The sequence below is a fragment of the Tenrec ecaudatus genome, chromosome 18 (genome assembly GCF_050624435.1).
Source record: "Tenrec ecaudatus isolate mTenEca1 chromosome 18, mTenEca1.hap1, whole genome shotgun sequence".
NCBI lineage: Eukaryota > Metazoa > Chordata > Mammalia > Afrosoricida > Tenrecidae > Tenrec > Tenrec ecaudatus.
The window spans coordinates 63,269,994-63,280,020 of record NC_134547.1 but is presented as its reverse complement, the minus strand read 5'-3'; the positions used below and the strand labels follow the sequence as shown (position 1 = coordinate 63,280,020).

The 10,027-nt window shown below is 48.0% G+C and overlaps 2 protein-coding genes across 5 annotated transcripts in view; both read right to left on the bottom strand.

The window, feature by feature from the left end:
- Nucleotides 1-261: 261 nt before the first annotated feature.
- On the bottom strand, nt 262-7,039 carry TLE7 (TLE family member 7). Of its 2 annotated transcripts, XM_075537740.1 has the most exons (9): nt 6,741-7,039; nt 6,596-6,618; nt 6,327-6,382; nt 2,351-2,563; nt 2,032-2,273; nt 1,634-1,778; nt 1,355-1,511; nt 909-982; nt 262-609 (listed from the first exon to the last, which is right to left on the bottom strand). In XM_075537740.1, exons 1-9 carry the CDS (start codon nt 7,037-7,039, stop codon nt 502-504), a joined length of 1,317 nt encoding a protein of 438 aa, XP_075393855.1. In that variant the 3' UTR covers nt 262-501. The 2 variants fall into 2 exon arrangements, with proteins under 2 accessions (XP_075393855.1, XP_075393854.1); XM_075537739.1 differs by lacking the exon at nt 262-609 and having other exon boundaries at nt 628-982.
- The window catches only part of ZNF23 (zinc finger protein 23), a 21,415-nt gene continuing 18,389 nt past the window's right edge, over nt 7,002-10,027 (bottom strand). For all 3 annotated transcript variants that reach the window (XM_075537734.1, XM_075537736.1, XM_075537737.1), the window contains one exon: nt 7,002-7,127. The gene's annotated coding sequence lies outside the window, so the exon portion shown is untranslated. The remainder of the gene's footprint in view (nt 7,128-10,027) is intronic.

Genomic DNA, 10,027 nt, shown 5'->3' with positions numbered 1-10,027 from the left:
ATCTTACAATTAGCAGTCCAACTTATAACCACTACACCTGGGCTCCCTTTTTTGCCTTGAGCTTAAGAAGAGTTCAAGAATTCCCTGACACCCCGACACCCCCCCCAAAGGTTATCAACACACTGTGTGATCTAAAATTCCTTCCTCACACTGGAATTTGCTGAAGGGTGAAGGTAGGGTGGGGTGGGAGCATAAACAATCCATCACAGTAACTTTGCTCTTTGAAAGAATTGGCCACATATCCCAGCCATTTTGGTTTTGCTTTGCTAGTTTATTCATGTTAAAAGGTAGCTCTCACAGTATTTCCATCCCATCCCCAGAAATCAGTTGTAGAAAAACTACAAAGGGAAAATCCACAAGCCACGTAATACAATTCTAGGAGGGCAGGCTGAGTAGCTGCAGGGAGAGGGTAATGTTGAAGCTGTGAGGCAGCTGTAGGTGATCCTTGCACATGGCTGGCCTTCCTGGGCCTCCACTGGCAGGGCCATTGTCATGTGACCTTCAGTACAATTGCTCATACACAGTGGCAGTATCAAGGGAGCCAGTAATCAGATACTGGTTGTCAGAAGACATATCAAAACACAGGACTGCTGAAGAATCCTCCACTACCTAAGGGGGGAGAGGGGACTTAAGAAAAGACCATCAAGGAGAAAGATACAGCAGACATGAAGCCTTCATTTAGACGGTTTCAAAGGCTTAACATAGACCTGGGGCTTGATCTGCAGACAGGAGACATCGCCCCAGATCTCAGCCCAGGGCTCCCACTCCTCCCATTTCCTCCCAATCAATGAAATTACCCTAGATGTCCTCTTAGAGGTATATGGCACTATCTCTGAGAGATAGCCAACTGGGATCTGCCGCGATGATAAATACTGAATGTCTGGGCTTGTGTATCCTCCTTCCAGTACCTGAAACAGCTTTCGTAGAGAAGGTGCCCCCACGCCATAGATCTTCTGATTCATTGTGGTCACAAAATAGCTGCCTGGTGAAGGAAAGAAGAAATAGAGAGCCAGAGACCCAGCCGGCATCTTTAGATGCACATTCTGTGTCCAGAAGCGACTGACTGGAGAGAGAGCCAAACAAGCAGGAGGCTGACTAGGGAAAGAGAGGCGGAAAGGCACCCAAACAAGGAAGGAGTGCTGGGGAGGAAGAAGGGCGGGGTTCATTCAAACACAAGAGCCTTGGGCTCTCCCCTTGGGATGAGTCAAGTGAACACGTGGATCTACATCTGGCCAATATTGGGGCTCGGGGCTTGGGGGCACATTTAAGAGTCTGCAGTAAAGCTAGCCTCAGGTGACGCAAAGGAAGGAGCTCAAAGCAGGGCACCTGTAGGTGTCACCTGGCTTCCACTCACCAGAGGAGGCAAACTTGAGGTTGTAGTTGTAGCTCTCTCCCAACTGCATCCTTATCTGGTATTTCTCCCCCCGGAGAACATGGCAGAGGGTTATTTCACTAGTTTGCAAACCTACTAACACCCACTCCTCACTGGGGTCATGGGTTATGCCGAGGATCTGTGGTGAAGAAGGTGTAAAGTCAGAACTCAGTAGTTGCCAAGGTGACCCATGTCCCTCCCATCCAACTTGGGACCCACGTTTGCCTTCCTCCACAACCCCAATGGCCACCAGTCAGGTACCTGCTGTTCTACATTGTATTTATCCAGATGCTGGTAGGTCCTCAAATCCCAGGTATACAGGTTGGTGTCCTGCTCACCTGCTGTCCAGAACTTAGGGCCTGTGATGTCCACATACCTGTTCCCATTGCCAGGGAGTTGGTGCTTCCTGGTAGGAAAACAGCTCAGAGGTTAAGTCTAGGTCTGAGTTCTGGAAGTTTGGGGGACAAGGAAACCCCCACCCCAGGATGCCTCGGATATATTTTCTCGACTGACTCCTCTATCCCTACCGCACACAGAGAAAAAGAGAAAAGCAAGGTCCAGAAAGGGACGTGCTTGCCCAAAGCCGCCTCCCCATCAAACCTTCCTTTCTGAGTTGCACACAAGCGGGAGGGAGTGAGAGGGTGGGACAAACATCGTACCTGATCAAGACGTGGTTCCTCAGATCCCAGATTTCCACAAACTCGCTGAAACAAGCCATTAGTATGTGGCCATCGGAGGAGATCGCTGTGGAAAAGCACCTGATGCCTTCCGAGGCCAGCCGTGCCCTCAGATGGGGTGTGGGTGTCAGGTCCCAAATATTCAGACCATGTAACCGACCTCCTGTGACCAGGCTCCGCTCATCAGGGAGCAGCTTGCAGGTGAAAATACAGTTGCTATTGCCCTGTAGGGATGGTGCACATTCTTGGAAAACCTCCTTAAAACACTGGACGCCCAAAGCCCTACTGCAATACCCCTCACCTCCAATTTTAGGTGGTACACCGGGGCCTTGTTCCAAGCACGCAGGGCACTCTGATCCCACACCTTCATGTAGTTGGTGCCACAGGTGTACACATGCTGGGTAGAGCCACTGATGGCAATGGCTCTGACAGCCCTTTGGTGGCAGAGTCTGCCAACCTTCCAGGCACAATACGGGAGCCTCTGCGTGACAACTGCTCCCTCTGGGACGGGGGGCTGACAATGAAAAAGGCATAGCCTGGTCTGCAGGTATCCTAGAGTTGCCTTCCCGCCGCCCCCCCCCCACCCTCCGAGGGGATTCTTAATCATCTGACCCACCAGCCGCCGCCCAACAACCCCTACAGAACTGCTAGGTCTTCGGGCTCCCCAGACCATTGACATCCTTTGTTCCAGGCCAGGTTGTGCTCAGAGCCACATTCTGAGACAATTCTGAGTGCCAGCAATGGACAGACTGGAGAGCTCTGTGGGACAGATCGGAGAGCTCTGTGGGACAGATCTCTCAATGGAGGGCACGGAGCTGAGGGCCCTACATGCAGGACAATGGCAGGAAGAGGCCAACATGGCCATGTGCAAGAACTCCAGGGCCACACCACCTGTGGAATGGAGGGTGGGAACGGGAGCGCTCCTGCACTGAAGTGTGTGTCAGCAACAACAGCAGCAACATATTGGATTCCTATGCCCTTACCTGTGGAGGAATAGGGTTCTCTGTTATGTTAATGAGCTCATGCCAGTGTAGAATGTGTCCTATATCTAATCATTCCTGAGTGGTAACAGTGTACGCAACATACCAGCATGACGCAGAGAAACAATAGAATAGTCTGAGGGGCTGGGCCCAATCCCTACTATGTGGACAGCCGCCCCTCCCACCCAAAAGAATTACTTCAGAGGACAGCACTGAAGCTACAGGTCAGGGAGAGGGACGTGTCTGATCAGAGCACACGGGAGCAAAGAAGGGGAAGGAAGAGAGAGTGGAACACATCCTGACCCACCAAGCCTTGAGGCAATATGCCTGTTCAGAGCAACCAATCCACAGAAAAGACCACATGGCCGGCCCCACTACTTGACACAACATCCCTCACTGACCTACAGCCCTATGGGAGACAACACTGGAGACACAGTGTGGAAATTGCACCCAATCTGATCCCACCACACTGAGAGGCAAAACACTAAGGACATGCAACAGAACAGCAAGGGGAGCAGAGCAAGGAAGTCCCGAGGGAATACCAAAAATAGACTTTGGGGCCAGGGTGTGGCACCCCATCAGACTCAACCTGACAACGCTCCTAAAAGTCAACAAACAGACTTTAAACTATTTACAGGCTTTTCTCTCTTTTTTGTCATTGGTTTGTTGTTGTTTTGTTTTCTTTTGTTGCTTTGTTTTGCTCTGTCTTGTTTTTGTGTATATTATCTCTGCAGGTCTATCTAGATGAGATAGGCAGAATAGATGAGACCAACAGTTCCAGGAGAACATGGGAGAGGGGAAGGTGAGGGAGAGAAAGTGGGTGTTAACAAACCCAGGGACAAGAGAACAACAAGTGATCCAAAATCGGTGGTGTGGAGGAAGTAGAAGGTCTGGTAGGATTTGATCAAGGGCAATGTAACTGAGAGGAATTATTGAAACCCAAATGAAGGCTGAACATGATAGTGGGACAGAGGAAAATAAAAAGAAATAGAGAAAAGAACTAGGAGGCAAAGGGCATTTATAGAGTTCTAAATACAGGCATGTACATATGTAAATATATTTATATATGATGATAGGGAAATAGATCTATGTGCATGTGTTTATAAGTTCAGTATTAATGTAGCAGATGGACATTGGGCCTCCATTCAAATCCTCCCTCAATGCAAGAACACTATGTTCTATTAAACTGGCATTCCGTGATGCTCACCTTCCCGACAAGATTGCTGAAGACAAAGCAGGTGCATAAACAAAATGTGGCAAAGAAAGCTGATGGTGCCCGGCTATCAAAAGATATAGCGTGTCGGTTCTTCAAGGCAAACAAGTGGCCATCTAGCTGAGAAGCAACAAAGCCCACATGGAAGAAGCACACGAGCCTGTGGGATCAGGTATCAGGCATCAAAGAACAAAAAGTCATATCACTGTGAATGAGGGGGAGTGCGGAGTAGGGACCTAAAGCCCATCTGTAGGCAACTGGACATCCCTTTGTGGAAGGGTCTCAGGGAGATGAGCCAGTCAGGGTGCAGTGTAGCAGCGACGAAACATACAACTTTGCTCTAGATCTTTAATGCTTCCTCACCCCACTATCATGATCCCAATTTTATCTTAGAAATATGGCTAGACCAGAGGATGTACACTGGTGCAGATAGGAACTGGAACAGGGAATCCAGGACAGATGAGGGTAGAGGGAAGGTGGGATAGAAAGGGGGAACCAATCACAAGGATCTCCATATAACCCCCTCCCTGGAACAACCAGGGATGTGAGGGCCGCAAAAGCAGATCCCGTCACTTTATCCTGGGATGTGGGCTACCGTACAACAACGTGTAATTGCTGGGGGCCCAGAGGCATTTTTTAAGGGTGTAGTAGGACAAGTTTGGGAACCTATGCCCTAGAGTCACACTCTGAACGCAGATGTCTAGGTGCCCAAAATGTGAGGAAACAAATTTCTGTTTTTAAGCCACCCACTTTGTGAACATTGCCCCATGCCTGGTGAGAGTTGGCCCGAAGGAGGACCGATGCTTTTGACTTGTGGTGCTGGTGCAGACTACTGAAAGTAACAGGAGCTACCAAATGGACAAAGAAACCTGCCTTGGAAGAAGTATGGCCAGAGTGTTCCTTAGGGGCAAGATGGCGAGACTTCATCTTACATACTTTGGACATGTTGTCAGGAGAGACCAGTCCCTGGAGAAGGACTCCTGCTTGATAAGGTAGAAGGGCAGCAAAAAGAGAAAGGCCCTCAGGGAGGTAGATTGGCACAGCGGCTGCAGAAATTATCCTCTGTGTGCAGAGGATCCCTGGGGGTCCCAGATGACTTGATGGCACCTAACACCGCAGCTTGTGAACAAAGATAGAGACGTCACTCTGAGAACTAAGGGGTACCTGATCCAAGCCATGGCGTTTTTCTTCACCTAAAAATGCTACACGGTGAGTAAGGAAGCCAGGAGAAGAATTAATACAGTTGAATTATGGTGCTGGCAAGGAATATTGGCAGTACCATGGACTGCCAGAGCAACCCACCCATCTGTCTTGAATGAAGGACAGCCCGGGAGCTGCTACGAACGGAGGACGGTGGAACTTCAACCCATGCACTTTGGACAGGTTGTCGGGAGCGACTGGTCCCTGGGGAAGGACATAACAGCCGTGAAGGTGGCCCAGGGCCCGAGCAGCATTTTGTTCTGTTGCGCACAGGTTACCCTGAGTCAGCACCACAGGCACGGCCGAAGGAAACGCTGCGCAGCCCTTGGCCGTCCTCACAGTCGCCGGTAGCTTTGAACCCGCTGTTGTGGTCACAGTGTCAATCCATCTTTTTTAATATCTCCCTCATTTTGACAGGCCCTCTGCTTTACCAAGCGTGATGGCCTTCTCCAGGGACTGGAGTCTCCTAACGATGCGTCTGAAGTACATGAGATGCAGTCTCGCCATCCTCATTTCCAAGGCGCATTTGACTGTACTTTCTCCCAGACAGATTTGTTTGACCTTCTAGAAGTTTATGCTTGATAAAGAAGTCAGTGAGAAAGACAAAAGGGGAAGCCCCTCGAGGAAATGGATTGACACAGTGGCCACAACAATGGGCTGGACATAACCCTGATTGAGAATGGAACGTTTCGTTCTATAATGCATAGTGGAGTCAGGGCTGACTCAACAGTACCTAACAGCAACGTATAGTTTCTAGTACGGCAGCACTCAAATTGGGACATTTCCCATGCCTTGGTCTTCTTTCTAGCAGTTTCTTATTTGGGGCCCGGGAGGAAGGTAGTGAAACCATCTTGAGTTTAAAAAATAAAAACAAAGTCACTTACAATTGTGCTGAGCAGTAACTGGCCTTCGGGGGAAGGGTCCTGGGAACAAGGCTGATCTGCAGGGGGACATTAGCACCCACACACTCACAGAGAGGCAGCAGGATAGGACAGAGAGGGCATCTCCTCCTCACAGTCACGTAATTTGGGGAGGCTTGTGTCCTGGCACCATCACTCATTCCCCGCTCACCTCTACACCCCACCTCGGGCTACCACTCCCTCTCTTGGGGCAGGCAATGGAGCCACATGCACCCGTCACAGCCGGTACTTACAATTCCGGGATCCTTGTGTGGCGCTACGAGACATGGAGAAGAGAGAAGGAGGAGACAGAGCATGAAACGTGTGGCTTGTGCTGGGATCCACTCTCCCCAGTGTGATCTACCAAGACCTATCCAGTCTTGTTCAAGGGAGACCTACCTTGCACCAGAGTCGACGTCTTCTCCTGGTTGCCCTGCAGAAAGGCCTGTGGCTTGGTATTCAGATTTCTCTAGGGTCTGGATGCCCTCTGGCTGCCAAGCCACAGAGCCCATCTCCCCATGAGTGGTTGAGGGGGCTGGGGACTGCTGGGAGGTACTAGGCAGACTTTCCTGTTGGTACTGTACTGATTGCTCACGCTCAGAGGGAATGGCAGAGCTCCCTGGCACATCCCTTCTCTCCTCGGTAATACCACAAACCCTGGGTACATTGAAGGAAGCCTCTTCCTTTTCTCCACTCATGTTCCTAGATCAACAAAGTGTCTGAGTTCTGTGATGGAGAAATGGGGCTGTCAAACAGATCTTAAGCGTCTCAATGCATCCGAATCCCCTGTAGCAGAAAAGAGAACAGATTCCAATAGGCATATGTATTGATTGGGTTGTATTTAGAAGGCTCAGGGAATGTCTCCTTTGGCGAGTATTCAGAATATTTGTTGCCCTATCAGTGTGGACACTAAATGTTGGCAACAACATTAAGAGTGAAAGTTTCACAGACATTTTGAGATATCAGTGCCAGTGCTATGTTGTTTGTCCTTTTAGAAAACGGAGTGCATTTCAGGCCATATAAAATCAACATGCCTTTTAATTTTCCATATACATTTCAAGTGAGGGCTCATCTCCAAAGTATACAAAGGATAAAGCAACAGGACTCTTTCTTTCTATGAAGATCACAGAGTTCATTGCCCCCTAGAGAGGATAGTGTGGAAGAACCTGAAAGGTCATGTAAATATAAGGGGGCTTCGCAGAGTTCATGGAATGAATGGGATTAAAAGATAATTGACTTTTCCATGAGCTGTCTGAACCCTCCTCAAGTACGGTGCTGGCTATTGGGTGGGGAGAGTTGCATGAGGTGAAGAACTCGGCTTGATGGGCTGGTAATATTGCCTGCCGACTCAAAAGGTCACGAGGAGTCAAATCAACTCAATGGCAGCCAACAACAATAACCCTATCTGATACATATTCAAATTAAATTGCATCTACATTATGTATGTGTGTGACACAGAATGTACATAATATATACACATGGAGGGGCTTAAAAATTCATGGAAAAATTCCATTACCTTACCTTTTCATTCCATTTTTTCCATGAACTTTTTGAACCTCCTCATGTATTTCATCTTATTTTTTCCCCTTTTTCCTCTATACTTTTCCAAATGTATTTTATAAGAACATCATCCAAATAAATAAATAAATAAGGCTATGCTAGTTGGGAGTGGGAGGAAAAGTGAACGAGGGGATGTAAAGTTCTCCCACTTGAACACTGTGAAATCGTGGTTTCAACCCAGAAATCTGGCCTGGTGTCATTAACAGTACTAGAAACGAAGTATAGCTACACTAGGATGCTCCATTCAGAACGGCAAAGAGAGCTATGAATCTAGAAACATCTGCATGCTCTTTCTGTTAAGGAAACAGTCAGGTGCATTTCAGTTGTTCTATTAGGTGCCATCTCGTTGCTCCCAAGCCATAGTGATCCCATGTACAACAGAACAAAGTGCCGCCAAACAAACAAACAACACAGCATGCCTCTCTTGCCCCCACCCAACCTGATACACGTGACCTCCCGCTGTGCGACGTTTTTGTTTCCATGAATGAAGAGGGACATGAAAGCACAGCGACTGGACGATGGAGAAGTGGTGAAGGAAGAACAAGGGAGGTGCTCTCAGCCATCCCAACAGATGAGGTTGAAAAATGTTTCCAAGAATGGAATCGCAGATTTGACAAATATATGAAGCATGATGGAAAGTACTTTGAAGGTGATAAGGTTGTTTTATGGGGGGGAAATGTAAATACATAGCTTTGGGGGGAAAAATCCGGTTTTTATTGGGTATCTCCCATGTATATGTAGTAGGGTCTCATTTTGGAAAAAATATGAGCAATGGCAAAGATCATGCATGCATATACTCATACATACACAGTGAAAAGGGGAAAATTTTTAAAATAAAACGTCTGGTATTAACAATTATATACAGCCCAGAAATATGTAGGAGGGATGGTCCCCCAAATCACAGAGATAATTATGGCTGAATCATGCTCTTTTCCCTTTCTTCTGTACATTTCCCCGAATTTGTTTTATAAGAGTATAATAAAAAATTAATGAGGCTATAATAGCTGGGAGTGGGAGAAAAACGTGAGGGAAAAAGTGATGCAAAGTTCTCCTACGTGAACATTGTGAAACACAGAGTCCTGGTTTTGCTGTTAGAAGGGGTAATGATCAGTGGACTGGGAAGGAAGGGTGAACAGTTGAAGAGAAGAGTGAAGGAGCCAGGCAGCCTTCCAGTGAAGCATGCCAGGGCTGCCATTTCCCAACTCCAGGAGGAGTCATGCAGAAGACTGGACGTGAAGGTGGCCTCTCTGGGCCATTCAGTGCATAACATACAGCCGCAGATGGTGGTACTGAAGTGATAGCCCTGGAGCCTCCCAGACGGTTTTCACTCCATCTCTCACAACACCTCCGACTGTAAAGCCAGCCCCTCAGCTCCCCTCTCAAGCTGCTGCCGCATCACCAATGACGATGCGTCTTCTCGTCCAGCGTTTACCCAGCAAGCAAGCAAGCAAACCCTAGCTTCTGAAGTGCACACTGTCACCTGGGTTTGGCCACACCTTAGGAGCCCTGGTGGCATAATTGTTGCGAATTGGGTTGCGATCAGCAAGGCCAACAGTACAAAACCAGCAGCCGCTCTGCAGGGAAAAGATGGGCTTTCTATTCCCATAGGATTACTGTCTCAGACACTCACAGGGCAGTTCTACCCTGTTCTATGGGGCCAGCATGAGTCGGCAGTGGCTTTGGCTTTAGAGATTTTAACATGATGACACCCGGGTGACACTGTTCACTACAGGTGAAACTTCTCACTACAGATTAGTAAGTACGCCCAATTAAACCCAATACTGGCTAATTGGGTTCACATGGACCAAAAGGTAGTTGTTTGAAGAGAACAAGGAGCTACTGCATGGTTTAAAATCAGGAAAGGTGTGCGTGACAGTTGTGTCCTTTCACCACACTTAGTCAATAGCTATGCTGCTGAGCAAACCATCCAAGAAGCTGGACCATATGAAGAATGTGGGGGGTGGAGGCGGGGAGCATTAGAATGGTGTATGATTATATATATATAATATATATATACACCACTCTTTTAAAATGTGATTTCACAGTGGAAGTGTGTGATATGTGATTATTATAGCAAGAAAACTACTAAAACAAGAGACCCAACTTGACCTATGGTTATCCATGGT